At 43.8% G+C, this 19,342-nt stretch overlaps 1 protein-coding gene across 4 annotated transcripts in view; it reads right to left on the reverse strand.

Annotated features, from left to right (window-relative positions):
• Positions 1-838: 838 nt before the first annotated feature.
• Positions 839-19,342, reverse strand: part of BBS2 (Bardet-Biedl syndrome 2) — a 28,185-nt gene continuing 9,681 nt past the window's right edge. For 2 of the 4 annotated variants that reach the window (XM_019505788.1, XM_019505787.1), the window contains 12 exons: positions 18,213-18,317; positions 16,548-16,634; positions 15,126-15,261; positions 12,160-12,299; positions 9,549-9,696; positions 8,913-9,084; positions 7,949-8,078; positions 5,774-5,905; positions 4,454-4,591; positions 3,846-3,958; positions 2,868-3,016; positions 839-1,400 (listed from right to left, as the gene is read on the reverse strand). In XM_019505788.1, the coding sequence (XP_019361333.1) occupies positions 1,294-1,400; positions 2,868-3,016; positions 3,846-3,958; positions 4,454-4,591; positions 5,774-5,905; positions 7,949-8,078; positions 8,913-9,084; positions 9,549-9,696; positions 12,160-12,299; positions 15,126-15,261; positions 16,548-16,634; positions 18,213-18,317 (1,557 nt within the window). In that variant the 3' untranslated portion in view covers positions 839-1,293. The remainder of the gene's footprint in view (positions 1,401-2,867; positions 3,017-3,845; positions 3,959-4,453; positions 4,592-5,773; positions 5,906-7,948; positions 8,079-8,912; positions 9,085-9,548; positions 9,697-12,159; positions 12,300-15,125; positions 15,262-16,547; positions 16,635-18,212; positions 18,318-19,342) is intronic. The other 2 variants (XM_019505790.1, XM_019505789.1) reach the window with 2 other exon arrangements.

The following is a 19,342-nucleotide window of genomic DNA, read 5'->3' on the forward strand; positions in this document are numbered from 1 at the left end:
GACCTGCAGTTGTTTGGCATTCTACTGCATAGAGATGGACAGTAGGTGCTGAAGATGTAACTGATCAGATGCATCAGCTTTTTCCTGTATACGGTCTAAACACATTTAAATTCCAACCCAAAAACCTACTGTGTTATTTTAAGACTATTTTAAAAAATCTTATCTATTGGAGGCACACCATTTTTTCTTACGCATCCATGGGATGCAATGTTACATTCATCAGTAGCAGAAAATAAGTAGCTGGAGGTGGAACATCCTCTAGTCCAAGAAAGACACAAGTATTGACTTCAGGAAACTGAATAGTTCCTGGCTGCCCAGAAGCTGAGCATGGGTTACTTTCTGTTGCTTCCATACAGCCAATTAGGTGTGCAGTGGTTGAAAACTCAGCCTTTACCTAGCCCACAAACTGAGAGCTACCACAAATACAGCCTCTTCCTGGAGCAGTGGCATACAACAGCATTGTACTAAAGCACATAGTAGCAATTAGTAACTAAATATTAAAGACAGCCCCAGAAACTCAGACCTGGATTTCAAGTAGCACAAGTTATCAGGCTGTAGTTCCAAGGGTTTGGTTTAAAGTATCACCCTCACCTCAGCTCAGACCTGAGAAAGGGTACAGTAGTACCCAAAAGCTTGTCCTTATCCAACTCTACAGCTGATCCAATAAAAGTTACCACCCACAAAAATCCTTGACTTCATCTCTGGCTTTTTACATTCTCTCTCTGAGTTAGCTGCTTTGCTCACAAAATACACCATCAGCTATAAAACAAAACGTGTGAGGTGTGTCATTATCGACTACATAACAGCTCACATCCCCACCACTGAGCACAAGTATGGGGAAAGTCTGCCCATTCTGTTTTAATGGAAAAGATTGGTACCATAACTATAAAATATATACATTGCATAAATAGGTTGCATTAAGAAAAATATTACAGAATTATACAACTGTCTCAAATGACTTACACAAATATCCCAGCTGCATTTTACAACTCTAACCCTTTCTCCGTAGCTGGTCCTATTCTTTAATCTCCACAATAACATTTCCTACCTGCCAGCTTCATTACAAAGCTATCTATTCTAATTACTGAATTCTACAATGGGCTGGCAGATTGAACTAACTGTTTTTCAGCATTGCTCCATTATACATTGCTATACATCACATCACCCCTGTGCTTTTGCCTTCCAGCATCTAGGTAATTATTTTGGAACAGCATAGGAGAAAGAACTACAATGTCTCTGTCTCTTGGTCAAGAATCATTTTAGTCTAAAAGTATGAGCTCCATGCTTCTTCTCTCAACAAGACGCAGTTCCAACACGCATTATCCTGAAGAGCATGTTTAGGTTGTTGTTCCTAATTGCATCCCGACATGCTGTGATCACCTGTGTCTTGGGTTTGCCAACTGGGAAGAGAGCAAGAAAGAGAGAAAATATCAGCCCAAAACTGAAACCAGAAGCCAGTAAAGGGATCTTACCAGTCACATCTGATCACTGAAAATTTAGGTTCTCATAATACATTTTTTAAAACTTGGTAATTCTTCTTCACTTCTTTAATTGCAAGGGGAAAATGTTTTCTTTCTTGTATTACACAGATGCCTACAGGTCCATACCTAGCTGGCATACTGCAGTGATCAGTGATCCATCCAAAAATAAAGGCAGCCACTTCCCTGGACAGTTCAACAAGAAATTCTCCTCAAACAGTTTGCAAAATGCTACGTCATAGAAGTACAAGTGAATCTAACTAGTATTATTCAAAAGGAAGAAAAGTAAACCATGGTAAAACCTAGAATATTTACAGCAATTTCAATCATTTTTAGATGTTATTGTAGTTTGGGTAAATTTGCAGAGTCTGACTTAATATGATAGCGTCTCCTTTAAACTTAAAAGTGAAAAATTCAATTTAGCTTTAAAATGACACTAACAATTCTGTCTAATTATGGTAGTAATGTTTACACTCAAAAAGCTTAAAACTTACTTTTCTCCTTAACACTACCAAAAGCTGCATTTGGGTCCTGATCCTAAGTTTCACTAAGCACTCATAAACAAACCAACTTTCATGGGAATTTACAATTCCCAGTAACTCAGCACTGGGTCCTTAGCAAGTAATTAATGCAACAGAAATACCAAGAGACCATACCTGGTGCTTCTTCCAACCTAATAAGTAGAAAAACAAATTGGGTTTGACAATGAACTTCTGTCCTCAGCCCAGCAACTTCTTTGCATGCTCTACTTTTCAGTGTACACTATAAAATTTGAGTTTGTGTCGATATTGGCAGAGCTTATGACTTTCCAAGGAGAGACAGCTAAATAATAAATTATAGGGCTTGGAAAGTATTCTAGTATAAGAAGCTTGGCTGTTTTTTCACACTTTATTTATATATGTTAGATTTAATATGTTTTCTGTACTTCAGATTTATGAAACCCAGCCTGGCAAATTTTCCTGGGCATTAAAAACAGGCCTTACACTTGCCAATTGTTGTGCATAAGCTGATCTCTGTGCCAATGCAGAGGTTTGCCTATTCAGAGCAGTTTGCAGGATTAGGGCCAAAATCTACACTACAGTTGAAAAGTAGTTTTTAGATCCTTTGAGATTAGGGAATACAGCAGCTCAGAGATACTTTTAAAGCAAAATACAAATGGAAAGTAACACTGCAGTCTAAACAGAAAACCTGTATTCCTCTGCACCAGAAAAACAAGTAAGGAAATTTCCACTATTTTGTTCTTGGATCAAACTCAACTAAGTTAATCTGGCCTTTCAATAAAGCTCCAACCATTATGTTTGCTCTTGGATGCGTCATTCTTTACCCCTGCCTACTAGTAGGACCAAAACCAATGAATCCCTAGACTTACCACACCTGACCCACACTTACCACGCAGCCTCCCAGCCCTCTGGATTGCTTGATTTACAGCTTTGAGATTATTTAACAGCTCGGTGTGATTGGTGCAGCGAATTTTATATCCATTTATTAAGTCTCTGTTCAGATTGTAGAGTTCTACATACCGTTTCTTCATGTTTTTCCTGGGGGAGCAAACACAAGGGTTATGTGAAACACCGGGGACAAGAAAACCAAAAGACATTTGTTGTTTTACAAAGGTCAAAGTGGCAACAATATTTCATTCTTGTAGTGACTGAGCTACTTGGCTTTCTCAAGCACTTGAAGCTACAAGGCTACACAGTCACGCAGGTACCCAGTACAACCATATCTCACCATGACAGTTATTCTTCATTACTTACACCCAGAAACTAAGTACTTCAACACAGATGCCCTATTTTCATTCTCTTTTTCATGCCTCCCATTAGCTTTTTGCTCTGATACTTAATTAGTGACTAGCAGCTCTGAGAAAAGGAATTCCTTTCTTTAGAAGAGTAAGTCTGGATGATCAGTATTTGCAGTGGATCTCTAGGCTTCTTGCAAGAGTGAGGATGTACATTAGCCACTGGTTTCAGGAGGAAAAAGCTGCTAAGGGGAGTAACATTCTCTAAACTCACAGAAGAAACATCCTGTTCTTCCCACCTCAACCAGCTTCTGCTCCCTTCTGGCCATAATAGACTCGTTCTAGCCTAACTGCTAACTTGACCATTCCCTCATAGCCAGCTAATTCACAGCGCCAGTCTCAAACTGAATCATTGCTAGTTTCCATCTCCCCCTTTTCCTACCCATTTGGTTCTTAACCCAAAAGAACAGGTTAAGAATCCAGGAGGATCCAGAAGGGGCAAATCAAAAGGAGGACAGCCGAGACAACAATTCTAGTTAACCACAATGATCAGGTATGACTAATATGTACCCACTCCACACATATACCATGCTACCATTTTTGTATGGCAGAGCAAGACAACAGCTGCTCACATGTCTCCCATGAGACGTGCATCTTCTGCTCGGACCAGCATGCTCCGGATAAGGTTGGAATGATCAGCCATGTCAGCAGTGAGTTTCTGATGTACTGTATGATGTTCATCCACCTATCAAGAATGAACATTCGTGAATTAAGCATCCCCTGCCTCCACCACAGGCATTTAATGAAGACCTGAGACACTGGAGTTGAACTCCAAGGCATACGCTGCCCTCACTTCCTATCCCTCCCCTGGGGTACCTTTGCTAGTGCAGCAATAACTTCTCCCCTGGCAAGATGTGGGATAGCTGCTATTCTCCCACTATTTATTAATCTTTCTTATTCACATAAGGGCCTGATCCTAACCCAGTGATTTTGATGAGCTTTGAATTTCATATGTAATAGCTGAAACAATAAGGGAATTTTCAAAATAACAAACCACTAAGCAAGAGATGATCCCATTTTGGAAACTGCCACTCTCACATATGGCAAGCCACAGCCTTAGTTTTAAATGACAGAAGGCTGCAAAAGGTTTAGATGCCAAGCAATGCACACCACTCACTTCCTACCTGTGACTTGTCTCCATCCAAAAATCGCTATTTAGAAACACTTGTTAGAAGCTGACCTTAATTAGCACTTTCCGCAGCTGCTCAAAGTATGCAGGAAAATCTGCTTCCACCTGCAAGTCTTCGATTGCCAAGAAGGAGGCCATTGACTGGATAACGTCGCCAGCTAGATCAATGTCATCAGTGCTGACAGAAATCTAACAGACAAGAGTAAAATATGTTTCAGACTTCCTCACCACCAAAATCTCTCTTCCCATGACTGTTAAGTAGGATTCATGTTACAGAGTATTCAACCAATCCTCAAATACTATCAACAGGCAAGATTTTCACTGGGAGGTCTATTACTCCAATAATATACATTGTTAGAATTAAACACTATGGGCAAGATCCAGAGCCTAGTGTAATACAGGGGACGCCTTCCTGTTTGGAGGGAGCTCAGACCTCACTGTGCAGAGACATGTGCTGGTAACCTGTACCCTGTATCTTCCTGTTAGGGCTATGTCCACATCAAATCTGTGCTGCCCCTCTGCACAGGGGTGAATTCAACCCCAAAAGAATACATTGCTTCAGAAAGCTGAAGAGACAATGTACTGTATTGTCCATTAGACTGACTGGGCTTGGAATTTTATTCCCAGATAGTAAAACAGGCCTCACATGCCCAGAAAAGAGAACTGAAGATACTCTGGACAATGCCCCACCTAAAATGTTAGCACTTCCACTCCCCACTGCCATTGCCCAGGAACCACATGCAATGCCACCTGCCTTCCATGCACTGGCTGCACCTATGCCTTGTCCCCTACCCAACCAGTAGCAGCACATGGAACAGTAATGCTCTGAGGCTGTGGCAATAATTCTCAGCTGAAGAGAGAATAAGCACAAAAAAAGAGCCCAGGAAATGCAAACAGCTTGCTTCCTCCTATTCCTGTTCTAAAGACTGAGGAGGGGATTTGATAACACTCCTCAAATAGATGAAGGGAGATTACAAAGAGGGTGGAGATAGCCTCTCTCTGTGGTGGCAAGAGAGAGGACTAGGAACAATGGACTCAAGCTGCAGCAAAGGAAATTTAGTTTCAAGATTAGGAAGAATTTTCTGACTATGAAGGTGATCAAGCATTGGAACAGGCTGCCTTGATAAGCTGCAGACTCTTCATCCCTGGGAATTTGCCAGACCAGATAGACAGACACTTGGCTGAGATGGTTTAGTCAGGAATGATCTGGCCCTGAGCAGGGAGCTGGACTATATCTTGTGAGATCCCTTCCAGCCCTACTTTCCTAAATTACAATGATCCCCCCCCTCCTCCACTTGGTACCATGGCGGCATGTTTACTTCCACATTTGGATAGGAGCTAAGCCCAGTAGAACAAGGGTAAAAAAGTTACCTCCCCACAGGGTTTCATTTTTATGCACAGTTGCCCGGCATCACGCAGGAAAGTGAAACAGACTTGAAAGGGTGCACTTTGAAACTCAGCATCTTCTGGCAACAGAAAGCTCTGATTCAGCCACATAACAACCTTCAAAAAAAATTCACATCACCCTTTACTCCCAGAAATGTCTGGAATGTATTTGTGATACAACAAACACATACAAGGACTGCAGAACACCTAGCTTACTGTATCCTGGAATCATATGCATGATTGATTTTACTCCATATAATGAATTCAATTGTTTTTTATTATAATATAGAGCACAAACACAGGTGGAAGGAGAAAACATTATTGGGGGGGGAAGGGGAGTAAAACTTAAACTTAAAAAATACTTCTACACACATGGACGGACGGACAGACAGACTGACACTGCCCAGCAGGTAAGTCTGTGAAGGGGAAGGGGCAAATTGAGGACCCCGCAGTGAGGGAGGAAGTGGAGCAGAGGCCGGGGCAGGTCATGGGACAGAGCCACAGATGGCTCATCCAGGGGCTCCAGGGGGCTCCTGCTGCTGCACATACCCTAGGAGAGACACAGGGGGCACATACCCCCCAGAGTTGTGTGGGGTTTTGCCCCACTGCCATTGCCCAGGAGCCACATGCAATGCCACATGCCTTCCACGCACTGGCTGCGCCTATGCCTTGTCCCCTACCCATCTGGTAGTGGCAAGCACACGGCATCACATGTGGCTTCTAGGGGCCCCATTCACCCCAGCCCCTACCCCACTCCCTCCCTCACCACATGGGCCTCAATCTGGTCCCTTCATGCCCCTTCCCTCCCTCACACCCTTTCCCCTTCAGACTTACCTGTTGGGCACTATTTTCCTGGCTACGTGTCTGTCTGTGCACACCCCTCCCCTCCTGCTGCAGCTGCCTGGAGCCTGCAACTGGGCTGCCCGGTGGTCCTCTACACTGCCACTGCTGTCCTACATTTGTCAAGGCTAAGTTGCGTTAGCCCTGGCCTTCTACTGCCTATGAACACAACTGAAAGCTGACTACAATTTTAACAACACACAATGAGCTTTCCAGGACTCTGGACATTACTGGGTAAGCACAGAACTCATTTCTGACTCTTCTGCCCCATGAAATGTGAACAGCTTGCTGATTTATAAGCTGTCAATTAAATGCATTATTTTTTTAGATCAAGAATGAGGAAAATCAAGACGCTAACAAAAGAAGGAGGATCTAGTGGTTAGGGCACTACCTGGGGACTTGGGAGGGTTCAGGGTTCAAGTCCCAGCACTGATACAGACTCCCCCACCCCATCTGGTCTTGGACAAGTTAATTAGCCGTTCTGTGTCTCCACATCTGCAAAATGAGGATAACAGCACTTCTGTGTCTCTTAGGAGTGTTCAGAGGATAAAATATTCAGATTGTGAGGTGCCCCCTACTATGATAACCAGAGCCACAGAAATGTCCAAGAGAGACAGAACTCAGAGGGGTAAGGCTAACAGTTTCTTGGGGAAGGTCACACACACACACCTGATCATTCTGTCTTCAAGAAACCAAGCAACGTGTTACTTTTTGCCTGGATGTTTCTATGCAATGAAAGTTACTTGGGTGTGGTAGCTCTTCAGTAATTAACAGATGTGGACCAGCAGCTCTTGATACAGGCTGCAGTAAACTGCTGTCCCAGGACTTCAGACTTCACAAGTTAATTGCAGAACCTTTACAGATCCTTATGAACTTGAATCATGCTGGGGCAATGAAGAGAGAAGACATATCTTGACACTCAGTTGTGTTTTTCCCTTGTCTGCTAATTTACAAAATTTACTCATCTGTTATGGGGTTCCTGTTACGAATGCAAGCAAGGAAGGTTTTATGTGATAAACAGTGAATGAATGGGTAATTGTGAAAACTCTTTCTGATCTTAAGCAGTAATTTCCTGCAGCTAGAAGGAAACTCTAGGACAGATTCTACTGCACCTGCATTGAAAAGAAAAACAAGCAGCAGCATGAACTCAAGCTGTAAATGATTCCTGTTAAACACCAATTCTTATTGACACCAGTACAGTAAATTACATTATTTCCCTTTGCTTTAGGGACTCCTAAGTTAATTGCAAATGCTCCACCTGATACAAAAGCCAAAACTGTGCTCAGAACCAGAAAATAAGATGCAGGGCATGAAACTCACCCTTTGCACTCTCTCGCTGATTGTAAAGTTAACAAAGCTTAGAGGTTGAGGGACTGAGTCAGGGCTGCTCAAAGCATACATTGAAAAGCGTGGTAGCTGTCGTGTCAGCTCAAATACATGGAACTGTGTGCTAGAAGGAACCCAGAGGGAAAAAAAAGAGAGAAATTTACTGGTGTGCCAGGGACTCACCCAACTACATCCTTCTATTAAAGTAAAAATAATTCATTTGGTCTCTGTCACCAGAGTCCCTGCAACAAACACAAAATTCATTAGAAGCCTACACTGAAGTTTTCAAACACATAGCTGGAGACATCTTATTAAGGACTACAATTAAGATGTATTATGAATAACATTTCAGATGAATGAAAAGGTTTCTATCCTGGCAAAAACCAAATTCAGTTCTCTACATTTCTCCTGCAATGGCTTCTTACACTTCTTACAAAAGGATACTACTACCTAGATCAGGGTAAACTGATCTTGACATACAAGTGAACAGAAGGAATGACTTTCTAATATATGTTAAGAGACATTTTATTTAGACAGTGACTTGTTCAAATTCTGCCTTCAAATACTCACACAGGACTTCCTTCCTCAAAGTAGCTGAGAACACTCAGGCTCTCAGAGGATACATCCCATGCTCCTTCTGAGCACACCTGCCCTTGACTTTAAATAAAGCAAACTTAAGGCTTCAAGGATGTAAGAACACCATTTCTGAAGATACTGAGCTTTGGCTGTTTTTGTTTGTTCGTTTGTTTTACAAAGAACATTTCATTTCTCTTCTATATAAGACCAAGGAGGTAAAGGAGCTAGGCCTGAGGAAATTAGCTACTGTATTCACAGACCAGCTACCAGACAAGTCTATCAAGAGAGATCAAAGTGACATCACTGCTGTGTTTCTTACCAAATGCTGCTTGCAATGGGAACTGATGTTTGACTACACCATATAAGCCACCATAAATCTCACCTGCTTCTGTAACCCACAAAGGCTTTGATGTGTAAATCCACTGGGACATCTTTGGGAGGAGTAAGGGGAACCCGAATGTGACCTGAAAGGTTCTGGAGGTTGGGATGAACCACGTGGCTTTCGCCTTCAAATATCCCTTCAGCAAATATCAGCACGGCTCGGATGATAGTGTCTTAGGAAAGGGGGGAAAGTAGTTTATTGGTTAATAACTCTTCTGTGGCGACAAACCACTACTACATTCAAAACCAAATGAACGAGGGATTTTTGGATGGGAGAAAGAACATAGAAAACAATTCACTATAAACATTGAGCCGCTACACCAAGGGCCAGATTTAATAGTCTCAGCCTGGAGACTTAATTCATTGTTCTCTAGTAAGGTTTGCTGTGTAAATCATTAAAACTAGTTTACTGGACTTTCTGTTCATTCCTCTGGAAGGAGGAACAAGTAGTCAGGTGCTACAGGAATGAAAACTTTGACAGATGGCACATCTGTTGATTCAAAACTCTGCAAAGGGAAAGTGCCCAGACAGAGGAAACTGAAAATGGAAGACTAGTGAAGGGACAGACAAATCAGGAGTTAAATATAACAAAACATTTATGTGAAGTTCCAAGAACCAGTTGTAAATCCGCTCTCACCGTTTGATGTGGAGATACACAACTCAACATGAGCAGACTGACTGTCAGCGCCCAGGTTAACGGAAAGAGCTGTCTGGAGCTGCGTATTGGCTGGAATCACTCCCCTCTGCCCGTCACCTTCATTGACCTGAGTGCTCAGCTCAATCTGCTGCAATGTACACAAGCAGCTCTGGATCAGCCTTACAAAACTAACATTTTTTTAACTCAAGCAGCTCAGAAATATCTCCAAAAACCACCTTCCTCCTCCAAGGAAACAGAATTATTACAGCACCTTTCATACATTTTAGAAGTGGTGTAAAGAATGGTTTATTTAAGCTTACTCTCAAACTCTTGAAACCCAGGCACACAGCCCTTATATAGTATCTGTTTGCCACTGCACACTGTATATAGACCTCATTTAAAAAAAAAAAACCCAAACCTGAGCACATACTTAATTCCCATAAGACTGAAGCACATATTTAAGTGCATTGCTGGATCCAGGTCTTAATCAGTACAGTTACTCTATGAATCTACTCTTCCTTTGAACTGTTTTCAAAACTCTGCATGGCTCTCTCTCCTTATTTCCTCCGTGTCAAGCTAGAGCAGGGGCAGGCAATTATTTCAGGTGGAGGGCTGCTTACCCAGTTCTGGCAGCCTGTCAAGGGCCGCATGGGTAGCCCCACCCCTTGACAGATGCCCTGCCCCCTGGTCACCATCTTGGGACCAATGTCCCAATGTCTTTGGTCCCAAGACATTGGGACATTGGTCCCATGTCCCAGGACCAGCACAGGTGGGGCCCAAAGTGGGACACAGGCTGGCAGGTGTCTGTGAAGCCAGGTTGGGCTGCACCAGCAGGGAGAGGGGGGAGCTGGCCTGGCTCCACAGAGCCCCTGCCACCCTGCTCTGGGCCCCGCTGGCACTGGCCCTGGGACACTAGTGCAGGCCCCATGCTCCCACTGGCTCCCCACCCACTCACCCTCAGTGCCCCCCAGCCCCGTGGTACAGGCAGGGGGCAGCGCACAGCCCTGACCACCTGCTCATCGGCAAGGAAGAAGCTGGTACTGTGCACAGGGAAAAGTGGCCCCTCGCCCACCCCATGGTCGGTGCTCCCTGCTGCAGTCGCTCACAGCCCACACAGGGCTGTCCTGAGCTAGCACAGGCAGCCCCACATGGGCTGCAAGTGGCTACAGTGCGGGGCGCTGGCCACGGAGCAAGTGAGGGGCCACATTTTCCCCATGCTCAGCACCAGCTTGTAACCCAACCCTGCTGCCAGCCTGGGCTCCGCGCCGGCTCCAGGCTCGCCCATCTGGGCTGTGCAGCAGCAGCACCTGCGGCACCCCCGCATGCCATGCCAGGCAGTATTGGCTGCTGCTGCCGCCCGCCCAGAGCTCGCGCACTGGGCAGCCCAGAGGCAGTGGTGGCAAACACTGCCCGGCACAGCAAGTGGGGGGGCCACAGTTGCTGTCGCCATGTGCAGCCCCGAAGGGCAAGCCTGGAGCCAGAGCAGGGCTCAGGCTGGCAGTGGGGCTGGGTTACAAGGTGGTGCTGAGCACCCTGTCCACCCCATGGCTGGTGCCCCGTGCTGCAGCCTCTAACAGCCCACCTGGGGCTGCCTGTACCTGCTCCAGACAGCCCCGCACTGGCTGCGAGCAGCTGCAGCAGGGAGCACCAGCCATGGGGCAGGGGAGGGCCACTTTCTTCCACACCGGGAAGGAGCAGGGAAGGAGCCCAGAGAAAAGCTGACCGTGGCGGGGGGGGGGGAAGTGGTTCCTCCCCGACCCCGGCACTCCCTGCTGCAGCCGCTCACAGCACACTGTCCAAAGCAGGCACAGGCAGGGCTGCGAGTGGCTGCAGTGCAGGGCGCTGGGCAGGTGAGGGGCCACTCGCCCCCTCCCAATGCTCAGCTTTTCCCCAGGCCACTTTTCCTCAGGCTCCTTCCCTGCCCTTCCTCCCCCCACCCCCACATGAGGTTCCCGGCAGCCACGTGCTCCCAGGTCAGAAGCCCCTGCTGCGGTTTCCACCTGGGAGGGCGGGCCCTGCTGTTGTGGGAGCCCGCTGGGCTTCCCCTGGGTCCTACTGCCCTTGGTTCCTGTCATTTTTGACAGGAACCAAGGGCAGAGAAATATTAATTTTCTACATTTTTTAGGGGCCACGGGCTGTATTTTGCCCACCCTTGAGCTAGAGGGTGCCCTCTGCTCCCAATCTCATCCAATTGTTTCTCAGTTTCTCACAAAATCACCTGTGGACCTTTTTATGGCTTGTGCAGCAACAACTATAAAGATTCTACAGTCAAAACCCAGTTATCCATCCAACTGCTGATGCACAGACCAAAACAAGATCTAGCTCCATTCTCCATGCAAGGAGAGCCACATCACTAAACACATGAAAAAAAAGTAGGGAAGGCTTTAGTACAGTAAGAACTGCCTCCTACTAACACAACAACCAGGTCTGTTGCAGAAGTTGGGGCAAATGTTTTACATTATCATTGTATTCTACCTCTTCTGATAGTATCAAGACACCAATTTCATCTCTAGTTTTATACCAGCAAAATACTAATGACTTCTGTAGAGTTATACTGAATTCCCTGGCTCTAAAGCTAGGACCAGGCCTTTCATCTTGTTTTGGGAAGTACCTTTGAGTTTTCCTCATAGTTTCGTAATTCCAGCAGTAGGTTTTGTTTCTTTTGACTAAGCTCCCGAATTAGATCCTGCTCTGCAGTGCTGTCCATCAAGTTCCCCTTCATCTCTTGGCTTCCTGGCAGGTAACCACGTACTGAACAAAAACAAAGCACAGTATCTTTAGTAGCAACCCTAACATTTTAGCTTTTGCAACATGATTCTACATTAACAGATCAGCAACCAAAGTAACATTGTGACAAATCCTCAGCTGATCTCCAGTGGCACACTGCTCATCTGAAGTAGACAGAAATGCCAAACATATTTGGGGGGACATACCCCGATGGTACAGAAGCCATGTGTCCCTTTATATGTCCAGTCACAGTATCTTGGTAAAAAGATAAATGGGATAACTTGGTATAATTCTCTCAAGCTGATTCTCACTGGTCAAAATGACACACACAGTAGTGTTGGTCTCTTTAAGATGTATTTAGTTTGGGTAAGCAAGTCTTAAATTACTTAGAAGTACTCAGCATTACTCCAGCTTGACAAAACTTTTCTAGGAATTATACAGCTGCCCAGTGCTGTCAGCATCTTGGTATGATGACAACATACTCACCATTCACCTTCCTAAGCTAGCTCACGCTCCTTCCTCTTTTATCCTATTTTTCACTCAAGATTTAGGACCAGGGCTAAGACAGGGCCATAAAGAGCATAGGGTTGACCCAGGAGAGGTAGGATCTGAGGGTATTGTTACACAAGGGAAACCGAGCCAGGAGAGCTTACGTGGAAAGGCAGGACCCACGTGCTTCTTAGAAAGGCCTTTCATTTTACAACAGGCCTGTTTCCTGTAACTTCTATTAGCTTGTTTGTAAGTGAAGTCAGAATCCATGGAGGAAGCACCAACCCTCCCTCTAATTTCTGGCATGACTGTGCAAGCTCAACCGAGAAAAGAATGTTGCAGGGAACAGAATCATTCAGTGATTTCGAGTCTAAGGGCACACAACCCCACAGAAATGACCCACGCCACACTGCACTCTTTCCACTGCAAGGAACAATTTCATTTTGATGAGGAAAGGAAAAGAGAAAGAACTGGGAAAGGAGAAAGGGAAAAGCAGAACATTGAAGCCACTCCTGCAAATGGATTCAAGTAAGAAGATCCCATGAGAGGCTGTAAGGGGTCAGACCACACACAACCCAGATGCAGGTTATTATTTCTATCACAGTAGCATCTATATGCCCCAACCCCAGTACAGAGGTTCATTGTCTACTCCCCTGAAAAGAATCCACATCAATGATGTTAACTTGCATAGAGTCTTCAGGGTGAACAACCTTAATAAAATGGCTCTTGTTAACTGGCTCCTTACTGCTCCTTCCCAATGAAAATGGCTTAATGGCCAAAACATGTTAAACATAAACTGACAACCTGTGGTAAAAACAGGCAGGAGTACTATTACACAGAAGAGTACTGTGCTGGCTGTGTGTGCTTGGACTTTTGCCTCAAACAGTTGGTACCACACATTTGTTTTTGCTCAGCTAACTAGGGTCAGACTCTGAGTCTTTCCTTTGATCATTCATTTTGAAAACATAAAAGGTGTGGAGAATAGTAACAACTGAAACATTTCAAATATATCTGAAATACTTCAGAGTCACCTCTACAAATATATGTGCCCTTTGAAACATTTCAAAAGCAGCTGAACCTTGTGAAATGAAGAATTATTTTGAAGCATTTCATTTCTTGTTATAGGTGCACAGGGACAGAGGACCCATAGTTCCTCCAGATTCCACACTGCTCCACTCTTCCCCCTCACCTCTCCACAGAGGAAGTGGAGAGCAGGTAGACAGATTTGCAGATTGACTGATGTTTCAAAGTTACTTCAATCTGCACCCAAAGGGCCTAAATTAAAAAGCAGCTCTGTTCTCAGATAAATCATGTTTCACTTCCTTAGAAGACACATTAATGAAGCAGATCAGCTGTAGTGCGATGTGTTGGGCAGGATGTGTCCTGATCCTGCAGGTCAATGGGTGATGTGTTCCCCGCTCACAGAGAACTGCCCCAGACATTGCCCAAGCCATGTCTCTGTAAGATGGAAAAAAGCCAGGCAGGCGCTCTCAGGATTTGAGGGGCATGAATTTGTGTGGATATTCCCAGGGCACCCAGGATCAGGCCCCTCAAGCCTCAGAAGCACATGCCCAGGGCAGCTGGAGAGCACAGGCAGCTCTGGACTGATTACACTCTCTTCCCATAAACCTAACAGATGTCTGCCATAATGAAATGGCACAAATTAATACCACTTATGTCGCAGCCACAAATTTGGGGCATTTATGGTATGACAACGTATATGGACATCTGTTTGATTGGCCTTTGTACCACCATAAAAATTGTTATGGCAATACAAAGGAAACATCTGTTTCCACCCTCAGTTACTCAAGTTTCACTTCCTTGGTATCTAATGATGCAAGCCCATCAGTTCTCCAGTCAGCCATAGCATCCAGGAAACACAAAGTTGCTAAGCATTGAACTTTCAATATAACATTTTAAAAAGACCTTTTTGGACCTTCTTTATCACCATAAAGAAACCAACAAGATCTCACCTGTGTTTGTTTCTTCTACCTCCACCTTCAACAATATGGCTTGAAATATTGCAGTACGTATGAAATACAATACTGCTCAGCTAATAGAGGAAAATCATTTCTGCCAAGCAAGAGAATTTTGTTGGCTTCTTGAATCAGCAAATAAAATAGGTTTGGTCATTTCTAATATAGGAGCAACTATTCAAAACCCAATATGCAGGGAGCCTGACGCTTCTATTTCCTAGATTTTCCAAAGGACATTAACAGATTTGGCAGGCAAAAAATCACACACAAAACCATAAAGCATAGCCAGTCTGAGGAGGCCTGGCGCTAAAAGACTGTATTGGCACTAAAGTTTATGGATAAAGCTTTTGGCATTTCTGCTTGGCTTAAACTAGCACACTCTTACCTTCACCATCAATTGAACAGCAGATTAGCTGGGTGTTACCATCCATTCTGTAATCCCCCTCCACAACTCCAGCAATTGAGGATGCAAAGTTGTCCTTAAAAATGACTTCCCCAGTTCGGTCACTGCGTGCATCAACCTGGAATACAGAACATTCCCAAGACACTGCATGAAGAAAATGAAAACTAACTTCACAGTATAAATTATGCAGTGCTCCAGGACATTAACTGACAAAGCCTGCTGCATTCATGGAACTACAGCTGAACTTTATTAGATTAAGAAAATCCTACCAAAAATTAAACAACTAAATGCAATCTAAATGTACTCAAGTTAAAAAAAAGAACTGCTCCTCAGAAAGGCTTTCCCCTGAGAAAAATAAAAACTAGAGAAAAAGGAAGGGGAATCACAAACCTGTGCTGCTCTTGAAGCTACAATGACAGGACTAAATAATAAATAACCACCTTCAAGCAACATTTACAGCATCCAGTCTTCTCTGTAGTCTTTGTCTGATGAAGTGCATTAGTTTTATGCACAACCATTGTGAACTTTAATCACCTTTCACTGGAGGTGAGTATGGGCTCTGTGCAGCTCTGCTCTTTCAGTGTTCAGAACACAGCAGTTCCTCAACAACCAGGAAGGACCCTTAAATGACAGAGACTGGAGAAAATAGTAGTGTGTGGAGGTTTCCTATACAGCAAAGCTGTATTGAGGCCAGAACCCCCTTACCAGGGGTTCTACTGAATCCTGGAGCACTAGGTTTCTAGCTCAGAGGTGAATTAGATTAGATAGCCCCAAGAACCTGAAAGGATACTGCGTGGAAGGAGCGCTGGTTTAAAAGAAAACACTAGCAAATGGTGTACACAGGAGACATGGCAGGAAGATCAACCATTTCTGGCAAATGCTAAGAAACAGTGTTGCAAGAGAACAGAATTCAGTTTTATGCAACCATGTATTACCTAACTGATGAATTTATTATAGCATGGTAATAATATTTTCATAATTACTAGTGAAGCTCCCTTCCAATTGCCTAATAAGTTTCCTTTCTTAGGAGTTTTTAAGAGCATCCAGGATACCTGGAAGAATACCACTAGGGTGTGCTCAATACATAAACCTGGAAGAAGAAATGAAAGAATCATCTAAAAAAAAATGAAATGTCATACCATCTTTGCTACCATAGAAACAGCCTACCATACCTTACCAATCAATTCTGAATTAAACAGAGCAAGGAATTTTTCTGTAATCAACTTGCATCTGACACTAGATTCATCAGCTAAGACAGGGTTGTTGTAACATTTTTTTTCAGAGTTTAACTGATAATCTCCTTTTGAATGATTTGCCTGTTCAAACCTTGTACAATGAAACAGCTTTGTTCAAATAAAAATCTCCTGTTTTACAGCTATATATTCTCTTTTAATTCAAACTCACCTTCCCATTAGACCATCCAGTGATAAGTTCACATACTCCATCAGAATTAAGGTCAAATGCATGTATGCTCATTGCATGATTTTTAGACTGGGAAAAAAACAAAGAATTATTAAGCTACTCTTTTTTACCAGAAGGGCTTGAAATATGTAGGGCACTTAAGTATAGATTACATACAGATACAACCAGATGTCTCTTAACAGGGTCAGAGCATCCCTATCCATAAGTCTCTGAAATCTCAGCATTTGCATTTCACACACAGGCCCATGCTCTCTAAGGACCCTCTCTGTCCCTCTGATGTTTCTATCCCAAGGGATTATCAGGCCTCTCCTCCCACAGATACAGTGGAACATGCAAAAGACTGAAGCTACAGCTTCAGATTTATAAATCTTCTCTGTAAGTGAGGAATCCCTTTAGTCCAAAAGCAAATCTCCAAAATGTTGTGTAATATAATTGCTGCTCTAGTCAGCATCATTAAGAAAATTTAGGAAAATCATTTTGTGGTCCTCCTATATCTTAGGCTGTGGATAGACAACCATGGTAAATAAGAAAGCCCCACTGCTTTAAACATTTACTATATTTTCTCATACATAACATGCACCTTTCCCCCCTAAAATCAGCCCCCCAAAACAAGGGTGCATGTTTTAAGTGAAGAAGTTGTTTTTCTCATTTGAAAAGAAGCAAGCCTGGAGACACTGTAAAGGCCATGCAGCTGCCAAGATGGTGAAGCTCTCTCATAGCCATAGCTATTGAGCACTGTTGCTTGTGCCTGAAGCAGCAAGTTTTCTGTTGGTAGGATCTTGATGAGGCCTGTGATATGGAAATGACACTTTACTTACAAGAACTTATAAAGAGAACTACTTATAGTAAAGAACTAAGTCTTGCTACTGACTTTTGCAAAGGCCTGGGGAACATGGAGCATCAAGGACATGCAACATCCTAGGAGACAATGGAAATAAGGCAGCTGACACCAGGAACTTCTCAGTACCACATTTCCTATGTTCCCAGGAGGACTTACTTTGTCATGCATGGGGCCATGACGGGAAAAATCTTTTCTTTTCTACATTCTGCCTTCCAAAAACAAGGTGTGTGTTTTATTTGGAGATGTGTAGTATGCAAGGAAATATGATAAACCCAGCATGTTAAAAGCACCTGAAAACATACCGTACAGGGAAGAATCCTGTCCTGCTCTCTGAAGAATGGACAAGATGATTTTACAGGCATTAACATGTCTTCCATGAACAGAACAACAGCGAACAGCACTGCTGTAGTTAAACTCCCAGACACAACATATCTAACAAACTTTATGTAAAATGAGTGTACCTCTGAGGTATCTGAAAACTATATAGCCCAAAGCATTATGCAGTTATGAACTCAAAATCCTCCTTATGGCTATATCCCCAACACAAGGGCCAATAACCACAGCTCCAGCAGTGCAAGTTACCTGATATTAATTTTATATGTATACTCATAATGGAGACACAATTAGAAAAACAGTTTACATAAAACACCTCAACTGAGACTTTCAAAGCCACCCAATAAGATTTAGATGCCCAATTCCTGATCATTGTAATGGTAACTGGGTGTCAAAATCCCCTTTGTGAGTCTCAAAACTCTCAGCTCTAATATTCTGATTTCTCTCTTCAGTACAGATTTGATTGTACTAACTTTAATCCTCCAGTAGCGAGCTGTTTTATCATAGACTCCTACTGTGCCATTAGAAAGAGCATAGCCAAACCGACTGCCATACATGGGACTAAGCGCGGTAATGGTCTGAAAAAGAGAAAATGTGTAAGTTATAACATCTCTATTTGTGTAGCTTAAAGTAACAAACAATAGAATATGCGCCATTTCTGTATCATATTAGATCTATTTACATTAAAACTAATGGCGTAAGCTACAACGAACTGGGGATGACATCTCTCCTCAAAGAGCATTAAAATATTTTAATAGTTGTGAAAAAAGTTGTTTAAAATCACTAAGTGCCCATCCTTATAACACTTACTCACCCACACAAAGTAGTTTAACTGACATTAATGGAACTACGTGTGAAAACACGGATCAAACTCTTCAGTTGTGTCTACACCACGATTGGGGCGGGGGGGAAACCTGAGTGGGAGCACAAGCAAAGTCATATGGCCACAGTGGTTTTTAGTGCGTCTTTAATACCAGCTCTGATCAGAAGAAATGCTGGTCACTGTGTCTTCCTGGTCCACACTACCAGGCCAGGGGTATCAACTGTGGGAGAACCACAACAGTGGGAACTTTTTGCAGAAATCCTTAGCATTAAACCAGCGGGACTAAACAAAAGTTTAACTGTTCGTGGGACTGAGCTCCTTCTGGGACACGATCACCAGTGACCATAGTTTCATAGTTTCTAGGGTCGGAAGGGACCTGAGTAGATCATCTAGTCCAGCCCCCTGCCATGGCAGGAAAGATTACTGGGGTCAAACGACCCCAGCAAGGTGTTCATCTAACCTCCTCTTAAAGACCCCCAGGGTAGGGGCCAGCACCACTTCTCTTGGAAGTTGGTTCCAGATCCTAGCCACCCTGACCATGAAGTAGCGCCTCCTGATATCTAACCTAAATCTACCCTCTGCCAGCTTGTGACCATTATTCCTGGTCACTCCAGGCAGTGCTTGGGGGAACAGGGACTTCCCCAGTGCCTGCTGATCCCCTCTGACTAGTTTGTAACAGGCCACTAGATCCCCCCCTCAGCCTTCTCTTGTGGAAGCTGAATAGGTTCAGGTCCCGTAGCCTCTCCTCATAAGGCCTGCCCTGCTGCCCCCGGATCACAC

The sequence above is a fragment of the Gavialis gangeticus genome, unplaced genomic scaffold (genome assembly GCF_001723915.1).
Source record: "Gavialis gangeticus isolate Ggan-Ray unplaced genomic scaffold, GavGan_comp1, whole genome shotgun sequence".
Lineage (NCBI taxonomy): Eukaryota > Metazoa > Chordata > Crocodylia > Gavialidae > Gavialis > Gavialis gangeticus.